The sequence below is a fragment of the Protopterus annectens genome, chromosome 9.part0, assembly GCF_019279795.1.
Source record: "Protopterus annectens isolate FY-2018-M chromosome 9.part0, PAN1.0, whole genome shotgun sequence".
Lineage (NCBI taxonomy): Eukaryota > Metazoa > Chordata > Ceratodontiformes > Protopteridae > Protopterus > Protopterus annectens.
In genome coordinates this window covers 1059669682-1059693551 of record NC_056743.1, presented here as the reverse complement: position 1 = coordinate 1059693551, position 23870 = coordinate 1059669682, and the positions used below count along the sequence as shown (strand labels likewise).

The 23870-nt window shown below is 41.1% G+C and overlaps 1 protein-coding gene across 2 annotated transcripts in view; it reads left to right on the top strand.

Moving 5' to 3' along the window:
- Nucleotides 1-23870, top strand: part of HDAC7 (histone deacetylase 7) — a 1116899-nt gene that overhangs the window by 1056330 nt on the left and 36699 nt on the right. For both annotated transcript variants that reach the window (XM_044083872.1, XM_044083871.1), the window contains exons 22-23: nt 2399-2532; nt 9984-10068. In XM_044083872.1, the coding sequence (XP_043939807.1) occupies nt 2399-2532; nt 9984-10068 (219 nt within the window). The remainder of the gene's footprint in view (nt 1-2398; nt 2533-9983; nt 10069-23870) is intronic.

Below are 23870 nucleotides of genomic sequence, written 5' to 3'. Positions count from 1 at the left end.
ATAGCTAGCCCAGTACTTGCCTATGAATTAGAAGTTATGTACTCACCATAACGTTCCATCTGAGTAGGTGTATTCATTTGTCTGCAACCTGTGGGTTATGGATCCGATATCGGATCCGACGACGAATGGTTTTCCAGCTATGGATCCAAGCTCTCAGCTCCTCTCATGAGGTAACATAGAATATGCAGGAAACTGATAGGCCAGGGGATAAAATGAATACACCTACTCAGATGGTCATGCGAGGTAGATACTGACCCTTCCTGAAGCTTGAAGCGGGACAGAGAAACTTTAGAGATTGGCTTTCAGATAAAATCTAAGTTGCCTGTGAACATCTAGTGAATGTAGCTTATATTCACCTTGTTTTTCATATTTAGGGGAGGTTAATGGATTGATTGATGTTTGCTTTTTAGGAAGGAAGGTGAAATACCAAGTAAGGAGGTTTAGCTGATAATGCTTGAAGTTCTTGGCTGATGTATTTGAGATCCAGGACCAGAGAAAGGTCCCAAGGAGGAACTGCTTGTTTTATAGGGGCCTGAAAAATTTTACACAATTTGGCTGACATAAGAGGATTAGAGTCATGGCCAATGTGATGAACCGTGAAGGATTCAGGCCTTTGCTTCGTAAACCTTTCTAGTGGATGGTTTATGAGATCAGATAGACCTCAGGAGGAACCTTGAATGGAAAGGGAGCAAGATGGAGAGGAAGGACCCGGAACTGGTAGTGACTGGCTAAAGATACCAAAATTCATAATGCAACCCTTGCAATACCCTTTATCTCTACTCTTTCCACAGACTTACATGGTTACCTTTGCAACTAAAACATGCCTACCTACAGATATCCATATCCAGCATAGAAAGACAGTTTCTCAAAGTCAAAAGGGGGGGGGGATTCCATTACCTGTTCACCTCTTTGTTCCTTTGTTTATCTTTCCTCCAATAACCGTAATCCCCAGGGTGATACAGAATATAAGGGAGGGCAAGAGAAAAATGCCGCTAATACTCCCTCTTTCTAGTTGAGGCACAAAACAAAGGTTCATTCATATATTCCAACCTTAGAATAGTAATGCTGACAGCATGGACAGTTGAGGACATGCTGTACATCGTAAAGGAGGCTAGGAAACCAAACAAGAAAATCATGCCTAACTAAATTGAAGAGTTTCTCCAGTTAGTATCAGAGGTGTGGACATGATCCAAGTATGGCCTCTGTGCACTTCATCCTCCATTACTCATCAGGAGTTGTTTTGTGTCTCAGTAAAAGTACGTTTCAGAAATTTTATCTTGCCTGCTTTGAGGATCCTTCACTGTGTTCCTTTCTGACAGTAAAGCAGCTCCTCAAGGGGGTCTTGCAGTTGTGGCCCATGAAACTTGCTCTACCATGAGACTTCTGCTTAGTTAACTTTGAACTAGTTGGCTGTGGAAGTTTGGCCAGCTGCCAGGTCTTCTACTAGCAGAAGTCCCACAACTTATTACTGTAACAGCGAACATACTCAACCATCTACAGTTATAGGAAGTTCCTAACACAGCTGTACCTTCAATTATGTACCATGTTTGCAGCTGTTTGTTAACTGTCTGTATTAAAGTCTTTTAGTGGGTTTTTTTTAGAGGCATAAATACTTCTGGCCTTTAGCTTCCCTGATGTCTGCATGTGCATGTGTGTGTATGCCTATGAACGTATATATTTGCAGACAGTGTAAAAGGATATTTATGTAAAAGAGGTAAAGTAGTGAGTGCTCCTCTTTGTCTGCGATCAGAATGAGGGGTGTCATATCGGGGGCTTTTAGTGAGTGCTAGATGAGCCAGTTGCAACTCTGTTCTGAAGTATTACCCTCCCCCCCAGTATCCCCTCTAAATAACAAAGCTGTTGCACATACAAGCTAATAAAACTAAACACTACATAGAACATTATTTTGAGAGGTGTGTTGGACATCAAAGTGTTTTATTTCTTGTGAAGTTGGAAGTAGTGGTGCTTGAACGTAGACCGTTATGTTTTGAGAGAGCTGTCATGTTCTGTGCGCTACACTAGGTGTTATTTATGAAGTGCAGCTTGTAGAAATTTGGAATTTGTACTTATAAACCTGGCAGGAGGCCTTGTAGTTCTTGCCTTGGAAGGTGATCATGACCTCGCTGCAATCTGCAGTCTGTAATGCATCTGAGTGATGGGGAAAGGGTTGCATCTCTGAACACTTTTTCTTGAATAGCAGGCAGCTGGAGTTCAGATTTTTTGGACTGCAAGGTATTTTGTGTTCCATTTGGAAATATGATTCACCAGTTGTTGATACTTAGTTTCACATTTAAGTGTTTTACTGGGTCTCAAGTTAGCATACAAGTTTAGTGTATATCCTTTTGAGGCAATTGATATTGCAGTTATGTGTAAATACTAATCCATTTTCTGGCTACAGGTTTTGGTCACATGACACACCAGCTAATGAACCTGGCAGGAGGGCGTGTAGTTCTTGCCCTGGAAGGTGGTCATGACCTCACTGCAATCTGTGATGCATCTGAAGCCTGCATCTCTGCTTTGTTGGGAAATGAGGTAAGGCAGACTTTTCAAGAGGGTAAATGTGAATTTAAATCTGCACTCTTTGTACTCCGCTTAAATTGTTAAATAAGCTTTTTAAATTTTCCATTGATCAGTAATGTGTTCATGTAATGCACGCAGGCAGAAAACAAAGTACTCCTAGACTTCCCTTATTGAAAAAGGGACATTCGAGGGACTTTGACCTAATTTTTACTTTCAGTGATCTGGATTCTAACAGCTAGGATAAAGATTCTTGTTTCTTTAAAAACAAACAAAAAAAAAGATTCTTGTTTCTTAAGAGGCCAGAGCTATTTCTAAATAGAGCTATGCTACAACTTCACATCTTGGCAACGTACTCATCAGTAGCGTTACTTCAAAGCACTCGCTAAAAAAGAAAACAATTGAAGTTGAGGGAATGGTTCCTAAACAAAATACATTGCTTCAGACCCGGTATGGAAAGTGTATGGTAAACCTGACTGTAGTTGCAAAAAGAAAAAAGTAAAGATGTTCACTGAGAAAATGAAACACCTCTTATTTACCTGGCTTTTTGGGAAGCAAGAGCTGGTTGTTATGACTTATTTTTTTTTCTGCCAGAATGCTTTTATCATAGTGAAAAATAAGTCCTGTACAGTCATTGAAAACAGATAGCCTAAGTGTTCTTTACAAAGACAGCTATTTCTTGCTACTTTCAACCCTCCATTTAACAAACTTTCTCATGCACAGCACATGCATGCTTACAACATATAATGCCCTCCACACATTTAGACCAGGTACTGTAAAGACAGGAGGTACCACAACTTACATCAAAAATAAAAAAAATACCTCAAGTTCTCCACATTCAAGACACTGTAGGCAAAATTCCGTGTCTTTTCCTTACAAGCTAGAAGTCAACCTCTGTGACCCAGGAGACCATAACATGCATTTAAACTTATTGGAAATACCATCCAACCCATTACATTATACAGGGGTGCAAACATACTGGATCTGGTCTTCACTAATATGGGAGAATGCTACACACCCCATAGTGCAATGTCTTCTCTGGTAAGGTCAGACCACAAAATGGTCTCTTTTAAAGTTAAAATATAACCAGGAAATACTCTGACTAACGTCCTTTAAGTAATAATCTGGCAAACTTTCAAGCCCAGAAAGTCTATACAAGCATGTTAATAGCTGCAGTGAGGAACAAGTGTAGAACTAGCTCAAAAAAACAAGTCACCCTGGTGGAATCACAACGTCAGTAAGCTGTAGAAGAGAAGGAAGATATTCACGGCAAAAATGAAGAGGTGTAGCACCCAGCCAGAAAAAAAAAGCACTCTCGTCAAGTTAAACAAATAACTCCGAGGATAGATAGTCTGCCAAAGCCAAATTTGAGGTAAATTTGGCCTCCCAGGCCAAGGACAACCACAAGGTATTCGTTAGCAATGTCCATAATCTCAAATGCAGTACACATTTGTGTGCAGAGCACATTGTTAATGGAGCCACCTGTACTGACCCAGAAGAAATAGCAAACCTACCGGACAAAAAAATCAGCTCTAACTTTACACCTGTCCCCCTCAATAATCTCTTATCAGGAGATACCATCAAGTATAACTTTCCTGCTATCACTAGGAAACAGGTCCTCAAAGCTCTCTCTAAGGCCAAGAATACTGCTTCAATGGGCACAGACAGTATCCCAGGATGACTTTTAAATAGCATGAAACATGACCTATCAGGCCTTCTAGATTTGCTGTTTAACTGCAGCCTCTAAACAAGCTTTATGCCTCATGTGTGGCGAACAGTAACAGTCATCTCTCTGCAAAGAGATGGGCCGTCTGCTGTCCCTGGAAAGTACAGACCCATAATACTCACTAGTCTGGTATGCAAAGCCATGGAAAGAATTATCATGGAAATGATTAGTAATGAACTAGGAAACCTCCAGACACTGGACCCAACCCACTTTGGTTTTGTCAGGGGCAGGTCATGTTTACTTAACCTTGTGGACTTCTTTGAGAAGGTCACCAAAGCAATGGATGAGGGCAGAACAGTTCACACTGCCTACCTTAACCTGGCCAAGGCATTTGATAAAATAGCCCACTCGGGCATTGTTGAGAAACTCAGAGTTTAGGTGTAAACCCTTATGTCACCCGGTGGATAGCAGCTGGCTCACAGACAGGACCCAGAAAGTTAGAACTGAGGAATCATCTCTATAAAGAGGCCAGTCACAAGTGGAGCCCCTCATAGATCAGTTCTGGAATTGCTACATTTTGGAATTTACTTCTCTGAAGTCAAGGCCAAAGTCAGTGGCATCTGGCTGACTAAATTTGCAGATGATTGTAAATTATGAGCAGTCATAGAATACCCCCGATGCAAAGGCTGACCCAGACAAGTAACTGGTATCAGAGCCGTGGACTAATACTATATGCCAAGAAATGTGTAATAATGTCTTTCAGAAAATCATCCACCACTGATAACTATCATATTGACAACGCACCCTTAAGAGTTATCCCAGTAGTCACGTAGTTGGGGACATACCTAGACAGTAATCTAGCCTTTGACTGCCACGTATCATTCTGTGTTGTGCAACTTATAAACAAAGGTATGACGTCTAGGTCCAAGGAGGTAATTTTTCCATTGTATTCAGCATTCATCAGATATATCATTGAGTACAGTGCCTGCTTTGGTATGTATCTATACAGGCACATCCAGAAATTTGTATGTCCACAGAGGTTCCTCACTAAAAGAATATAGGGAGTGAATAACATGTCCTATGCAGATTGCCTCGAGGCCCTATCCCTGTGTTCTGTCTTCTACAGGCTGTTGAGGGGAGATCTATGTCTGGTATACAAGGCATTGTCAGACTCTACCCTGATGGAGTTCCTGCATATCCATAAAACAAACAGCACCAGAATTATCTGTTCCAATGACTTAATCTTGCCTATAATATAAATAGGACCTGCTGGAGAGACAGGCATGTATCCCAGAGGCTAGCCCTACTCTGGAACAGTCTCCCCATCCATGTGAAGCAGAGTTCTTCTCTAAACTAATTCAAGTGTCGCCTGGACAGTTGGGTGGGGAACAGGAAATTCAGTCTTTGTTCGGCACCTATGTCTCTAATGGATACAAGCAGCTTGTAAATGATTCATCTCCCAGGTCCCTGCTTGTAAATGTTTCATCTCCTAAGCCCTGCTTACACTTCTCAAGGGTACCAGAACTTGTCAGAGGTGTGGGATGCGTGGCTAGGCTTAAAAAGGCCCTTGTGGTCATTATCCTAGTACACACCTATGAACTATCAACAACATACATTACAATCCGTCACACATACACAAACACCAACTCTACACTAAAAAGTGTACTCTCCCACATCCTACATGCTTTGTTTTATGTAGATGTTATTCTCATGAGCAGTAGTCATAGAGCTGGCATACAGCAATGACCTCTGCTGCTTTTCCTGATTATTTCCAGGCTGGGATGCCTTTTGTTGTGGAGTCTGCATGTCCTTTCTGTCCAAGTAGATTATTATCAGGAGTTTTAATTTTCTCCCACATCCCAAGGAGATACTTGTAGGTGAAATGGTGTATTCTACAAGTTGCCTGTAGGCATGTGGGGACAGTATGTGTGTATTTTTGATGAACTAGCGTCCTGTCCAGGATTGATTGCCTGCCTGCCTTACTCTCAATGTTGGATTGATAGGTTCCAACTATCCCACAACCCTGACTGGGATAAAGCTGCTACTGTCATTTAATGAATGAACAACAGGCCATCCAAGTCAACTAATTGTAAATACCACAAAAACAAACCTTGTGTACTTTTAACAACCCACAGACATTCTACTCTTCTGAAAACTACTGACCTGTCACAGACAATAAGCTGTTTCGTATATCACAGTGTACAAAAATCCAGGGGGTATAGCTGGACCCTTTCTTAACAGTACGTGCCTATGCTGTTTGTACAGTTAATAGGGTTTTGTCTCGAGTTTCATACAGAATATCCAGGTTGCTAATCAAAGACAATTGTCATAGCTTCTGCACATCTGTACTGAACTGTATACCAGATGTATACCAGAATATGCAGTGTGTGCTACTGCTGGTTGCCATTTGTACATGTAGACTCCGCAATAACACTCAGGGGGGGTATGCATGTTCTTGAGTCATTCTTATGCCAGGGAACATTTTTGCCAGCTAATAGAAAATGCGTACTATCTCCCATTTATAGAAAGGGCTGCTTTCCTGCTAGCACTGATGAGTTGCCAGTAATATTAGCCTTATTTCTGTCTCCATCTGGCCAATCAAATTTCTACAATTTCTTACCATCACATACATACATATAAATATGTCAAACATGGGCATTAATGCCCTTCTAGCTTGCCAATATACCAAAACACTTGTTCCCATAATAAGTATCCAGGTTGTACTTAATATCTAAACTAGCGCTTGCTTTAATGTAGTTTGGTTGTCTATTCCATACATCAGCTACTCTGTCAGGGAACCAATTAGTACACTTCTCATTGCTATAGAAGCTTCTACTTAGGTTGTCTAATGATTCCTTACTAGCGTTTCATAACCCCAAACATTCCCAGAGCTAGTTGTCTGTAAATGCCCTATATACCTGAATAAGGTCTCCTCTTAAATATGTATATGCGAGCGGTACAAGTTCAGGTATTTTAGTTCTTTCATAACTTACATTTTCATATCCACTGATGCCCTTTTTATATTTCTGCTGTACTCTTTCCAGATTGCTTGTTTTCTTGTAAGGTTTCCATATGATTTCATACTTAAGTTCGGGTCTAATTTAACCAACAAACAATGACTTCATCATTTCTGCTTTTGTAGACTTTATAAATTGCTTTATTCAACCTGTAGTTCTATAACTGTCATTAATTACTTGATTGATAAGATTAGAAAAACTCAAACCTGGATCTGCCCATATACCCAGGTCCTTAAACGAATGTACAGTTTCAATCATTGTGTGCTATAGTAAATGTTCACCGTTCAGTTTGTCTCCCAAATTGCATATGCTTTGTTTTTGATGCATTTATCAGCATATTATTCTCCTGTGTCCAAATGGTCATTTTATTTTGCAGACATGCCTTATCTGTGACACATGTAATTGGTTTATCCAGTTTCAAGTCATTATCCCTTCTATTTCTTCAGCTGTCACTTTCAACACATTCCCTTTCTTGCTTGGTACATATATTAGTTGGGACATGCAGTCAAATGGTTCTATACTTTGAATTCATTATGTACTTTCCCTGTAATATTTGTAAAGAAAATTGCTCTGACCAATCCTGAAACCTGTATTTCAGAGTAACTGGTTTTACAGCCTAGACCTTTGAAAGTTTTGAATTTGAAAGTCCCATGGATAGAAACTGGACAAAAAAGCATATGTTGTTCATCTGTTTTCTCTGCTGTGCTCTTTTTCATGCAGCATTAAGCAGTTTGTCTCATTTTTATTTTGTGTGACCCTGAAATGACCCAGTGGAAGAATATGCAATGATGACATTTTGTTTTATGGGTAAGGTTTTCCTACCCACAATACAATTGTCTTCAAAAGATGAGAGTTTCACATCTTACCATCTCATGCAAGATGATCTTTGTACTTGTTTCGAACAGTGCTCACTTAGAGTTACTGCTTATGTTGAGCAGTGTGTCTGAGACATTTTCCAGTGGTCCTGGTTGGTTTTATTTATGTAGATAAATGTGTTAGCCAGAGTATACTGCTTCAAGTGGACCATTATCAGGTCAGCCCAGTTTGTGCTTTCTTTGTCATATTTTAAAAACAGTGCAATAAGGCTGTTCTTATTCAGCTCAAAATAGTATTTACATTTTATTTATTTTATCTTTTGTTAACCAGGTTAATCTCACTAGGCTACTAGCCTGTTTTCAGGGGGAAACCTGAGGAGATATTTATACTACCTGGAGAATTTTTCCCTAGGCAATAGGGAACTTCCCTACAATTTTCATTAAGGTGCTGTATAATTTTTTATGGCCACCTGAAAATCTTTTAGATCCACCAGAGTTACCACTAACTCAAACAGACTTGAGGACTGCAGCACCACCCCTCTAATGCTGCACTGCTTTGTAGTATCAGCAGTCCAATCTCTTGGAGTGGGAATAGAACACACAGCTCACCAAACATGTGTGCTATCTTTTGAGGGATTGACACTAAGTGGCCACTGACTGTCTAAAAAAAAAAGTAAGAATGAGTTACCTCCTTGTTTAGTTTGTTTGTATCAGTAAATATTCAGTGAATTCAGAAAAGCTCAATATTCATTGTCCTACATGGAGGGAAAAGGAGAGGCTGTAAATGGCAAGTTACAGTAAAAAAAATTGCAAGTTCTTAGAGAGTTGTTGTTAAGGTGGGAGGAAAAATAAGAGTTATAGACATCTTGCCTAATGGGCTTTTCCTAGGAAAAAAACAGATGATATGATGCAAGAGCCAGGAAGTCAAATTATTTTAAAGCATTGTGAATAGTAAATAAATACTGTGGGAAGAAATAGCCAGGGAATTGTTATGGCTAGGCTTGTATAGACCCTAGGGCTGATAGCCTAGTACCAACCTATGAAATTCCATTAACATCAATTTGTTGTGCTGTGGTGGAACCAAAGGTCATGTAAATGCCACAAAAAGGAAGCATTTGATGTGTAACAGTACAGGTATCATTTTGTGGAGATGATGATGCAGTTTGGGGAAAAGGAGGTATATTTAGGGAGTAGTTGCCATTTAACTTGTACCCCATTCCTTTCATGCATTCTTAAACATTTTTGCTAGATACCTTGAAATTATTAACTTTTATTTGAAAAGTAGGTGGCCTAATGTTACTTGATCTTGTACATAATAGTGCATTTATTGTTGTATTGTATTCCTTGTCAGACAGCACATTTCGCAAGCTTCACATGTTGTAAGTATGTATGTTCTCCCCTTTATACTGTGTTACACTTAACCATTTTGTAGATAATCAGTGCTAGCCTTGCGCCACAGTTACTGTTCCGAAGCACTGTAATTTGGCTCAAGCTGTAAGTTTCTGTTGTTAATGATGATGTGAATATGCTACTACAAAGACCATTTGCTGTACACTTCTTTATTCTATACTCTTAGACTCAGTATGTTTAGTTTGGTTTGGGTTATGGCTGAAATTAGCAGATAAGCAAAATAAAAACTCAAATTTGGTAATACAGCCCAGGAAATTTTACGTATCATATAAAGTTAATGTTTTCATGCCAGAGTAGGAAGTAGGACAGTCCTAGATTTCTAAAGCCAAGGTATGATGTACTGTGCAGTCTGCCCCTGAATTGCAAACACCAAGTTACAGCCTGATTTTTTTTCTGAAGTTAAATGTATAAAAAGTTTACAAATGTAGGGTACCGAATTCCTCCATGGCTATTCACAAAGTATTTCCTAATTGTCTTGCTATAACGAAAAATAAACACCTGTAAGTACCTGCTATTTTGTACTAATGTGTTCTGACTTGACTTTTTTCACTTCTTAAGCTGGACCAATTACCTGATGAGGTATTAAGGCAGCGACCAAATATCCATGCTGTCCGTTCCCTGGAAGCCGTAATAGAAGTACAAAGTGAGTATTGTCACACCTTCGATTTGCAGTGTATGTACAAGTTTGGCCTGCATGTGATTGCGGACTTGTCCTTCATATTCACACATGTTGATCATTAGTGCATGATGAGCAAATGTTTTAAAGAAAAGTGCAGAATTTAATTGCAGGAATGGGTCACTTAGTCCATCATGTCTAGCATGTTTCCCCTGTTCGTTGGAGAAACTGAAGGTTCTACTTAACCATCAGCGTATTTCTTTTTTATCTCACATCTAATAACTGCCTTATGTATGTCCCATAAACTTTTGAGTTATTACTGATGTTCTTCGTCTTCAAATTCCATTATGGCTTTGGTAAGCCATCCGACAGCCGATCTTCTGAAAAAACATAAAGACAGAGACAGATCGCACAGGTCCAAAGCTACTGACAACGCTTCTCTTACATTAGTCGTCAGTTGTCCGGTCCTCAGTGAGGTGCTTTCGCATCCCCTGATGCCCGCTTCTGTGGATTCGCAGGCCGCTACCCGACCCTTTCGGAGTCCGGTATGCTGCAAAACTTTTCTTCAACTAAGGATCCTGCTGTCGTCTGTTCCTTGGAGAGGTCTGGAGCCACTGAGCAGGCACCGGCTTCCAAGGAAGTCCTTTGCACAACCGATTCTCGACACAAACCGATGTCTTCTTTCGCAACTACCGTTCTTTCAAAAACTACCAAGTTTCTAAGGCCCAGGGTACGAACTACACTCAAGAAACCAATGACCCACTCTCAGATGCCTGCTTCCTTGCCTTAGTCTCAAATGCTTAAAATGGCGGAAGACCATATAATGCTGATCAAGGGAAGCCAATCTACCCTGTCCAAAAGGAAAAGCGATCTGTCCCCTGTAGTTCTGTCTGAACAAGAGTCAGATAAATCTGATGCTTCTGAATATGAATGCAACCCCTCTCTACTTATGAGGATTCTGATGCAGAGGATTCCTTTCCTTCAGCCTCTCCACCAGAGGATTTTACCTTTGGGGAAACCCTGCATACCTCAAGGGAGCATTTCCAATGGGAGAGTCAAGACTACCCTCAGTCAAAAAAGAGATTTGGGTAATTCCTAGATCTTCCACAGCACAGACCCTTGGCCATTCCCCCAGTCCTGGATGTTGTGGAGGATGTTTTCATGGAATCCAATTTGACTAATGACACCCTCCCTCCTGCACCCAGAAAACCAGACGGGTACTAGGGAGTCCCTGACTCACGCACATTTATTTTTTAAAATCCTACTGCTGACCCTGAAGTAATTTCTCAAGAACCTAAAGGGATTAAAGCAAGCTCTGCTAAGAATCCCACCCACTCAGATAGGAATTCCCAAGCACTGGACCGATGGGGTAAAAAGTATACACCTCAGCTACTCTTGCTATCCGGGCACTAAATTGTCAGTTCCATATGCTGAAATTTCAGCAATATACCCTGTAACTCCTGAAATAAAAAAAAACGTCTTCCTTTCCTGCTTGGGCGGAATCTAAAGAATTGCAAGAGTTAATGCATTCTGCAAGTCAAGTAACTAAACACACCTTGCACTGTGGTTTTGACGCCCTAGAAGCTTCTTGCAGGGTGGCAGTCACCGGATCTGTCATTAGAAGGCATGCATGGCTTAAGGAACAGCCCCTGCCAGACTATGTCAAATCTAAATTGCTGGATGCCCCCTTGAACAAAGATAACTTATTTGGCACTAAGGCAGAAGAGGTCTTAAAAAAGATGGAAGAAAAAGCAAAATCTATGCAAACAGTTAAGGATTTCTTGCAAGTACAGCCACCTAGGTTCAGCAGGCATTGTCCCACCAAACACTGGCCCTTTCCTGGTCCCAGTAAGCCACTCCAGCCTAGGCCTCGGGGAACCAGACCCCCCAGACAGCAGCCACAGGGAATGCAGAGATCTAAGCAGTAGACTACCTCCACTTCAAAACCAGGGAGTACTAAGCCACCCCCTTATGGTAACAACTCTCAATGACTCACCTCCACCACCCCCACCCTCTGCCCACCTTCACTTACCCCTAGGAGGAAAACTCTCCTTTCACACAAACACCTGAGTCATCATTACCAAAGCACCTGAGCCATCATTACCAACGACCACTGGGTTCTGAACATAGTGTCCCAGGGATACAAATTTTCCTTCCACACCCTTCCAACCCCAACAGGGTTCCCAGATCTACCACCAGTGGGCAGAGGCTCAAATGCAAATCCTTTCCCTGCTCTCTACGAGGGCAGAAGAGCACGTTCCTGCATTACAGATAGGTCAAGGTTTCTACTCCAGACTTTTTCTGGTACCCAGAAAAGAGGGCACCTGGTGCCCCATCCTCAATCTATTCATTCTAAACACCTTCCTGGTGATCCCAAAATTCAAAATGCTCACCCTCCAGCAGCTGCTACCCATGCTCTCCAAGGACTCTTGGCTAGCCACCTTAGATCTAAAAGAGGCCTACCTCTGCATTCCTATCAGGGAATCATGCAGGAAATATTTCCATTTCAGGGCAGGCTCTCAACACTTTCAGTTCTCTGGGCTTCCCTTTGGCTTATCTACTGCTCCCAGAGTTTTCACAAAATGTCTGGCTCCAGCCATTGCCTTTTGCAGGTAATGAAATGTTCAGGTTTACCCATACTTAGACAATTGTCTTATTCAGGCAGACAGCCAGGGATAGGTGCTCAAGCACCTGGCCTTTGTAAAGACCTTACTAACCTCCCTAGGGTACGCAATCAATGAAAAGAAATCCATACAGGTGCCCACCCAAAGGATTATCTTCCTTGGAGCAAGCCTGGACACAGCATCCCAGATGGCATTCCTTACACCAGAGAAACAAATTTTCCTGCCAACTTACTTCTCTCAACTAGCCACCAGGCCCCAGCTAACTGCAAGGAAGATCCTGCAAGCTCTGGGGTTCATGGCATATTGCATACTACTAATTCCATATGCCAGACTATATATGAGGAAACTTCAGTGGTACCTAAAAATCCTTTGGTGTCAACACTCAAGACCTGGAAACTCTTCTACCTATAATTCCTTGCTTCAGAAAAAAAAACTTTCTTTGGTGGCCAACAGCATGCTTCCACAACAAGAGACTGCCTTTCTCACCACCCCGAACCGCCCAGACCCTCACCACAGACACATCAGACTATGCTTGAGCTGCACACCTGAATGGAAGGTGCATACAGGGCCAATGGAGCCCGCAGCAAATCCCTCTGCACATCAGTCAAAAAGAGATAATGGCTGTGCAGCACACCTTGATAGCTTTCAAGCCCCTTCTCTCTCCAGGGGCTCTCCTGATCAAAACAGACAAGACCACTGTGATGTGGTATATCAACAAGCAGGGAGGGACTCACTCCTACCCTGTATGCAGGCTGGCCATGACCCTTTGGAACACAGCCTCTGCCATGCAACTACACCTGCAAGCACAATTCCTATCAGACTCTCTCAACTCTCTGGCATACCAGTTAAGCAGAAATCTTCTGGACCCACATGAGTGGCAACACAACAGAAGAACCTTCACCCTAATAACTCAGAAATGGGGCACCCCGAAGGTTGACCTCTTTGCTTCCCACACCAACCATCAGCTCAACAAATTCTGCACCAGAGAGCATCACTGCATGGTTTGGAAAGTGGATGCCCTCTCCTTCCCCTGGGTTAATCTATCGGTCTATGCATTTCCTCCACTACCTCTCATCCCCAGGGTACTGCTCAAAATAAAGGAGGGAAAACCAAGGACCATTCTTATAGCTCCAGACTGGCCCTGGCAGCAATGGTACCCATTGCTGCGCAGCCTGTCCTCACTGACCCCATGCCATCTTCCTCAGATTCCAAACCTCCTGACCCAGAGGGTAGGGGAATTCATGCATCCCCAATTGCAGACACTCAATTTGACAGCTTGGCTTATTCCCTAACCCCGAACCAATCTGCCAGCCTCAGTAAGCAGGTTCTAGATGTTATCTGTAAGGCCAGATGCCCTAGCACCAGAAAGTCTTATGCTGATAAATGGAAAAGGTTCTGCACCTGGATCCAGGCTAAGGGAGCCAGTACGGCACAGCACTCCCTCCCCCTCATCCTAGATTACTTAGCTGACCTACTACACAGTGGCCTCTCTTTCTCCTCTATAAAAATTCATGCCTCTGCTATTTCTGCTCATTTTCCCACTAAGCAGCCCCCTTTTCTCACACCCTTTGATCAAACAGTACCTAAGAGGGGCTAGCAACTCAAGGCCACCCAGAAGGGCACCAACACCAGCTTGGGACCTTAACTTTGTATTGGAAAACCTCACCCACCCCCTTTCGAACCAGCTTCTTCTGCAGAGCTAAAATTTCTCTCCTGGAAGACAGCATTCCTTCTGGCCATTACTTCAGCCAGAAGAGTCTCCGAACTGCAAGCACTCATGGCTGTGGAACCCTTCATCATCTTCATGCTGACAAGGGTATCCCTCAGAACTAACCCATCCTTCATGCCCAAGGGTGTCCAGTGTGGCTCGCAACCAATCCATTCATTTGCCCACCTTTTTTCCTAATCCCCAGAACAAGGGAGAAATGATTCTGCACTCTCTAGATGTGTACAGACAGCACAGATTCTATCTAGACAGGACTAAATCCTTCAGAAATTCTGATCAATTGTTTTTTTTTAGCTTTGCTACAGGGGCAGAAGGCAAAGCCATCTCGAAACAAACCATCTCCAAATGGATAGCACACTGCATCCATTTGTGCTACAAACAACATGGAAAGCCTCCCCCCAAGGGGGTCAGGACCAGAGCAGCCTCCACCTCTGCAGATTTCCTCAGAAGAGTCCCCACCAGGAACATCCTGGAGGTTGCCACCTGGACATCTGTTCACACATTTACCAAGCATTACCACCTGCCTCCCTTCTCCAAATCCATGGCAGGGTTTGCCTCTGCAGTCATGCAGGGCATCCTAACCAGCCCCTAGTTTCCTTAGCTTTGGGAATCAACCCAAATGTGATGACTGCAACAGTGAAACATGAAGAGCATAGTACAGTTGTGTACACTTGCCATGTAGATGTTCGAGTGTATTCACTGTTGCAGTCCTGGTTTCCCTCCCTCCCATCCCCCTTTCCTCTTTTTCCTTACAAGGGACATATAGGTATTTATTTTCCACTGGTGGGGTTTGTCCACCAGAACCTGGCTCCTGCTTGGGGGCTCCTGATAGGATAGGGCAAGAAAAACTGATGTAATGTCATCGGCTGCCTTACTTTATAATACTGACGACCTGATGTCAGTCCTGAAGCGACAGCAACCAACGAAGAAATACTAAGTCTCTGGTGTTCGGGCCGTTGCACTACAGCTTCAGGTATGTTATTCCATTCGTTTAACACTGTTTTATGAAACAGTCCTTCTGTATGTATTCCTTAAGCCACTCACCTTAGATTCTCCTTGTCTTTATATATATATATATATATATATATATATATATATATATATATATATATATATATATATATATATATATATATATATATATATATATATATATTTATTTATTTTGAAATATGGCATTCCATGGGACTTGGCTGATATTCCATATGAACTTTTGCACATGCATTTTTTTTTTGTTTTGTTTTCGGAAGTGAGGGTTTGTACGTGGGTCATGTTTGGATAGTCGAGTCCAAACTCAGATTACTTGTTTATAAATGAACAGAGTTCTATCCCTTACTATGTAAAGGGACATTGGATGTAAAATATTAACCACAAGTTGAACTTCCAGAAGTTTCAGATGTCCCCAGAGCAGAGCTGAACTCCTCCATGCATCCAGATAAAAGGAAGAATGGTCAGTACTACCTCTCTCAGTTCTTCCCATTTTTGTAAAAGTTCATAGGTTCGTACTAGGCCAACTGCCCTCATGGGCCATTTTAAGCCTAGCCAGTTACCCCATGTGAGAATCAAGCCCTGCACCTTGTGTCTATAAGGTGAACACTTTAACCATTATGCCAATCTCTTGATGATGAGTGTTTGTTTTCTGTGCTTTGGTCTCTTCCAAGATACTTTCAGAAAGCAGAAACACCTAGTTTGGACCCCCCCCCAAAAAAAAAAAATAGCGTGTATTTATAGTATTGTTTTGAATTTCTAAATTAAAAAAAAGTTATTTTATGATTTTAATATGTGATCAGTAATAAGGTTAGCCCACTGAACATACACTCCTTTCTTATGTACAGCTAGGTAGCAATGTGAACTAAATGTTAATATCGGATTAAGATCAACCCCAGTAATTAACATATCCCAGTATATGTTCCCTAATGTGGGAGAATAATAATGACACAAAGAAGAACAATTGTAAAATGCTTTGTACAAGAATGTGGACTAGAATGTAATTTTATATTTATGGCTATTTTGGTAACGGAAGTTGTTGAAAAATGTGGAGACACATGTACTAAGCTGTTGTTTTATGAAGCTAAGTAACAAAATGCTTTAATGGTGCATTTGTAACTGGGTTTAAATGACTGTTTTTCTTTAATTCTTTGTAAAAGTGAAGACGAGTGTATTGTTTAAATAAGTAACAAATGGTTTTGAAGTTTTAATGTCAAGTGAGTAAGTGTTTTGACTGTTGAAGAGTGATAAGTTGTATTGCATTATACGCACTTCTGATGAAGAGGTATTTCCATTTTGCAGCTATACACTGGGGTACAGTAAATGTTCGTGGATTGAGTTCGCTTCAGTTTGTGGAGTAATTTGTTCACCTTGTGGACTTCTTGCATCTGGAATCCTGTCCAGTTAAATGGAAACGATTCCAAGTGTACTGCAATTCTAAGGGTATTTCACCCATTTTTGCTACAGAGCCTGTGTTTTTGAGTAATATAGATGAGTCATTCCATAGTGAGCTGTATTTTACACTTTTCATGATGCAGCTATTAGCTGCCACAGTCTGCCTCCCTTTTCTCCTTTTGATCTTCATTAAAGCAGTTCTTAAAAGACAGTACCATTACTTCTGCTTGGATGGTCTCTAAGAGGTGGGTTCTGTTGTTGGAGGAGCAATGAACAATTTCTCATAGGGACTGAGTAAGTCTTGAAAGTAATCCCTCCTTATTTGCCAAAAGTGGTTTCAGAATTGGTTTTGAATCAAATCATTCAGCTGCATTTCATTTATCTGCTGTACACATCCACTTGCACTACATAGAAAAAAACAAGTTCAAGAGGGCTTACAAAATTGTCTCTCCCTTATGCCAGGTAAGCATTCAGGGAGCTGTCCTAGCCTGAACTTTCTAAATGGCAGGGTAGCCGCATTACCTTATTGTATCAGCATTTTCATGCTATAACTGTAGAAAGGCAAGTGAGGGTACATGCATCCACCAAGGTAATGACCACAGCAGTTTCTTTAAAACTGTCTCCGCTCAGAGTATCTGAGAGAATTCCTTGTTCCACCATTTATACCTTCACCATTCAGTATAAGTTAGATGTACAGACCAGAAGCTTAGCTGGTTTTACCACTGCACCTCAGTATGACATCCTTTGTTGTGGGACATGTTATGATCAGGGTGACTGTTTTTGCACTTTCTCAATGGGTAAAGAATGCTCCTGCAGCAGTAATCCTCCTGTTGGAACATGTACTGTTACAGACAGTATATGCTTATATTGATTTAATTTCATGCCTGTGAGGTCTCACACTTTGGTTATTGAAGAATGGGTTAGACCCCATTTTTGTAACACAAACATGGGAGCAGACAGCACCTATTTGATTTGTGTAAGAATGCTGACTGTGCTCTTGGGTTACATCAGAACAGATGTGCGCAGACTTGAATTGCATGCAGAACAAGAACATGTACTTCAGGTGTATGTTAAATGATAAGCATTTACTTGGATTACATGTGAAGGAGGACATACATTTGAACATAGAACCCACTGTTTGGTTACATGTGGTTGAGGGAGATTACACTTGGGTTACCTATGGTAAAGATAACTTATGCCTATGTTACATGTAAATGAGGGAACACACACTTAGATTATATCTATATGGGAAGTCTATCCTTGGGTTATATTTGGATTGGGGATCCCTTACTTGTGACTTCATAGCTAGGTTACATGTGGATATGGACATCAAACTTAGGCTTTGTAATGCTAAGGACCGTACACCTGGTTTGTTTTGGATGCTTGAATACACATTCTTATGTTAGATGTGAATATGTGAGCTGATTCTTTGGATTATATGTGATGAGGAAACAACAGGAAAAGGTAGCACTTTGCATATGGATAGGTAATCACATTTGATTCACATGTCGAAATATTGAGCTGTCTTTTGGACTACATGTGGATGTGTGGGCATACAGTTGAGTTACATGTGGGTGCATGAGCACACAGTCTGTTGTACATTGATGGGGAGCCCAGAGATGGGGTGTTTGGCTAGAAGAGTATGCACTTAAGTTTTTGGTTGCCTTGTAAACATGCACGTAGGCTATTTTTGATGGTAAAAATTGTAACTAGATTACATTCAAATGAGTGATATTGGTGCTGTTGTGCAGTTATCTGAATGACAGTTTAGTTGGGTTTCATTTAGGTGTGTAAGCAAGTACTATGGCTGTGGATAAGTGAGCCCATACCTGGATTATGTGTGAATATTTAGTGATATACTTGGCTTACTTGTAAGTGGGTACACATCTTATGGTGTGCTGAAAAGCTAAATGTATCATTAAAAAGGTATTGCATCCAAACAGGTTTCCCCAGGTAAGCACTTTTTAAACTAATTAAGTAACACTTGTATGCCGATTATCGTTTTATGCATTGTTTGCCAAACTGCACCTTTGGTGTGAGTATATGTAGGTGCTGATGTAGTATACATGCATGTGTGCTTATGAAAGTAATCTGCTTTTATATGAGATTGAGCAGAAGTACCAAGTTTTTATCTTATAATGGTGTATTTGCTAGTGTACCTATCGTTCAGTGCCTGTACACACATTTGCGGCTGTTTGTGTATGCACACAGTCTCCCATGTATGTGGCCTAGCAATGAACAAGTTCAGTGAATAGCATCCCTTTACAAACTCAGCTTTAACAGACTAGTCCTACATGACTCCTCATTATATAGATTTTGGCAGGATGACCAAAACAAAAGCCCAGAGAAGGGGATAAAAGCATTTTTCCTAGAAACTGACAAGTTATTTGACACACTCCAGTGTTGAAGGATAAATAACAAAAAAAAAAAAAGGCAACCTTGGTAGCACTTTTGCTGGATGAATGGGTACAAATGTTGCTAGTAATGTATTTCAACTTGCTAAGGAAAAGGGATACTAGTGAGGTACTGCAAACTCGGCATACATTCCTCCATAAGCTATTTGAAAGTAACATTGCAAAGTACATGTCTGGGAAATTTCTATTCTTTTGTAGTTGACACAAAAGTTTGTAAATATAGAAAAAGTGAAAATTGTATGAGATGTCTTCAGAAGGTCAGCTAAAACTGTACAGAGAAGTTTGGAAAACTGCTCCAATGGAGTAAAATCCTAAAGGGAGAGCAGATAAGAGTATAACAAAACTGCAAAGGGAATTGAATAGTAGTTCTGGCAGAAAGATAAAGAGGCCTGCACTGCTCTCCCTATGTGAAGACTTTGGGGTATTTCCGTGGGAGTACTTCCCATTAATGGTCACCAGCAGAGACCTGGGAGTCTAGTGGAAGTCATGTGTGCAAGTGGACATATGTTGATGCCTGAGGGATTGCATCACTGATAGATATTGATGAGGGCTTTGTGCTGCACTCGTAGTAAGCCCTTCACATAGGTGCTTATCTAACTTACAAGGGGACATTTGGGCTGCAGTTAAAAAAGTCCCAGATAGCTGCCTTTGTGAAAGCTGTGTCACAATCAAGTCTCATCCTAAAGGGAGACTAGTGCGGCCAAGACTGCGGCTATCAGCCAGATGGTTTATATTATTAGAGAAACAAACAAAATAGCTGTAAGGAGAGCTGGGGCATTTGGGCTATGCAGGAAGAGGCAGTTTGGGAATGATGAATAAAAGTAAGAGATTTTTTAAAGAGCTACAGGAAGAAAAATAAAAAGTAATTTACTATGCATACTTTCTTAGAAAGGAACATGAGGGGAAACATGATAGAGACATCAAGGGAAGTACTTAAGCAAACAAAGGCAACATCTTTCAGAAGAGAAGGATATTATATTACATTTATTTTATTACAGAAGTGTGCAAGCTGTACTGTTTGCTCTTTACATGCATTTCACACACTACCTCCCTTCCTTACCCTTCTGCCCCATGCTCGTTTGGGTGACGCTGTGGATTTACTCTCTGTTATCCCACCAATTTCCTAGTAGTGCATGGATAGTGTAGTGGCAGTTTTGCTTGGGTAGTGTAGTGGCAGAAGTGCATGGGTAGTGTAGTGTAGCAGCAGTCTGAAGCATTTTCATTCACTTGTCAGTGAATACATGGGACAACCTTTCTGAGAAAGTTGTAAGGTCAAAATATAAGAAGACTCGAGAAGACATGGGACAGGTAGAAAGCGCTTGTAGTTGGCATTAGCATTAATGGGGCTGTAGGTGAACTAGGAACTGCAGTTTTTAAACTATGTATTATACTGGGCACACTAGGTGAGTTAAGCTGTCTTTATCTGCTGCAAGTCACAATGTTTCTGTGGTTACAGTGTCTGTTTGTATGCATGTGTCTTGCACAATCTGCTTTTCTTGGGTGTGTGCTTATGTTTATGTGCTTTGGCTGTATACATTTATTGTAGCTATATTTGCTTATGTTTGGCTTTGTGTACAGAACTGTGTATTTGTTTGTGCATTGGCATGTTTGGGAGTACATTTTGTTTAGCTGTATAATCTAGTTCAATCCCTGTTTGGGGTGGGAACTGTTTATTTCTAGAGCTGGGAATATCATTTCTGCAAATGGCCAAGACTGCACCACTCAGACAGATGTCTAGGGCTGGGGTGGAGAGAAGAGGAGAGAGAAAGAGAGGGAAGGATAAATTAATAAAGAGATTAAAATAGAATCAGAAATCTGGAATAAATTGAGATCAAAGCTTCACTGGGGTACAGGCCAACAGTTTTTGAAATCACTTGCATATGTTTCATGAATTTTAATTGAAATGATTACCAGAAACTGATAAACCTTTCTTCTTGACTTGGCAATGGTGCTTCCATTTAATAGCTTGCCTGGCTGGGCTTCCAAACATTTTTTGGGGTGGGGGTGTGTTACATATTCGCCTTCACTTATCTGAAATACTGAAGGGCATTGATTTGATAGTTTAACAGGATGCTGGCTCAGGATGAAATCTCACTACAGCATGAATTGTTTGGATCTTCTCATGCATAGTGGAACTGGCCAAGTGGCCAGTGATACCATAACATACTGATGCTGGCAGACACTTCATTGTGCCTCAGAGTATACCAGAACTTCATTGTTATTGTATCTGTGTCTCTGCAACTATATCCATACTTGTGTGGTATTTCTTCACACTCCTGTAGGACCCTTACAAATTGTGTGTGTTTGTGGTTGCTGGTGTGTGGTTTGTGGTTGCTGGTGTGTGGTTTGTGGTTGTAGTTTGTGTGTGTGTGTGTGTGTGTGTGTGTGTGTGTGTGTGTGTGTGTGTGTGTGTGTGTGTGTGTGTGTGTGTGTGTGTACACGTGTGTGTACTTATACATATGATTGTATGCTTTAGCGAGTGTAACCCAACTGAATTTCCACCTGTATGAGAAGGAACCTTGGCCATTGTTGTTCCACTCACTACACTTCCCTGGTAACTTAAAGTGGAATTAATTATGCATTTTCAGTGAAACATTTATAAGATTTTCTTGTTTTGTGTTCATTTTCTTATGTCATGGGATGTACTCTTTGCTTTGTTCTTGAATTATGTTTTGCATTTTTGGCTGAAATCTGCACTATTTCAGTCAGACGTTTGTGTTGTGATAGCTGAGATGTATTTCACATCATTGACAACATTCTCAAGTTTGTGTGTGTGTGGAGGGGTCTCCGTCATCATGTATCCTCCTTTTTTGTAGTCAGCTCTGACTTGTGAAGCACTGAGAAGTTATGCTTATTCTGGGCAATTGCTTTACTCTGTAGGATGTAAAATATGGGGGAGTTCATAAGCTTGATCACCTGTATCAGTATAAACCCACCTGCCTCATTCAGTGAAATAAAAAAACGCTGTCCTTTAACCGTATGTGCACAGTATATTCTGTGAAGTATTTTAGTTGTGATAAGTCACTAGCTAGCCACTGTCATAATTTTGACCAACAGCTGTCATGTCAGTGCATGACACCTTCTCTCTTTCTAACATTTTGAAATATATGGATTCAGCTGAGAAACATCTGAAAAAGACAGCCTTAAGGACAGGTTGAATTATGAGGGTTAAATTGAATGTAGCTTGGAGAATTCATGTGCTGTTTTTGAGTCTAAAATTCATTATTTAAAAAAAAGTGTCATTTCTTTGTGTATGGATACATTCAAATAAACTGTTTTGCAATTTCCTGAGCCATATTTAACTGCTCTTTTAATGCTAACCTCAGGACAAGTGCCAGAGCAATAATGATCTAATGCAGCGTAAGGGGGTTCTTCACTCTTAATGTCCTGTCCTTTGGGTCAGATGACATGGAAAAGGTCCATCTGAATGAGTATTCTATGAAGGAAAACAAAAATCAATAATGAGCGAGGTCCCATCTGCATGAGTTGGTGGCACCTGTGGTCTTAGGATTAGTGGGACTAAATCTATTAACAAAAGTAAAAAAGAAAAATAAACATTCAAATAAATAAGTGATTGTCTGCTGCCTGGGAAAATGTCTCTAATCCTGTTTTAAATGTGTATTCCAGAAAATAAAGTATAAATAAATACTTTCAGATTCCAAAATGGAAAAAATTGTCCTAATTATTTTAATGTGTTAGTTCTGTTGAGATCTGAAGTCAGGTTTTATGTGTGAACCTGGAAGTGGAGTGAGTGATTTGTTGAGTGATATACAGTCTTCCAGTAGGAGCTTATGAGATTCAAACATAGGTCTTTACAGCCCTCACTGTGTTGTTCTTCATGTTTCACTGTTGCAGTCATCACACTTGGGTTATCTGCTTGAAGGTAGCCCTCAGTCAGCCCGAATACCAGTGTCTTGGGATTTCTGCGTCAGATGCTGTCACTTCTTCCATGACATCAGGTCGTCAGGGATGTAAAAGATGCAGCTGACGCCATTGCATCAGCTTTTCTTGCCGAGCGGAGCCCGAAGCAGAAGCAGTTCACAAGTGCTGGTCGGCCACCTCCTGAAATTTTCATTTTTCGAGTTTCAGACCAGAAGTCTTCTAAAAGATATGTACCCCATTGGGGATCCTTTTTTCTTGCTCTAACCGATGTCAGAAAAAATTAATTATTGTCTTGCCTGTGGAAAGCAAATAGCTCATAGAGATTTTCATTCTTACTGCATCACCTGTTTAGGCCCAGACCGCGCCCTGTTCAATGCCCGAACTATTCGTTGTTGAGCTATTTTTGTCGCTAAATTCTTTCGCTCTCATTCTCCGTATTCCAAAATGGCTTTGATACGCCATCCGTCTACCGATCTTCCGAAAAAGTGTAAGGATAAAGACGACAGACCGCATAGGTCCAAAACTGCTGACGACGCTTCCGCTAAGCTAGTCTCCAGTCCGCCAGTACTCAGTGAGGCGCTTTCACAGCCCCTGATACCTGCTTCTACAGCAGATTCACAGGCCTCTACTGAGACCCATTCAGAGTCCGGTATGCTGTGAGATGCTTCTTCGACTATGGAATCTGCGGATGTCTCTACCTTGGATGGGTCTGGAGCCACTGTGCAGGCACCGGCTTCTGAGGGTGTATACAGGCCTTCCGGTGTTCATATTAAACCGACTACTTCATTTCAAACCAAAAAT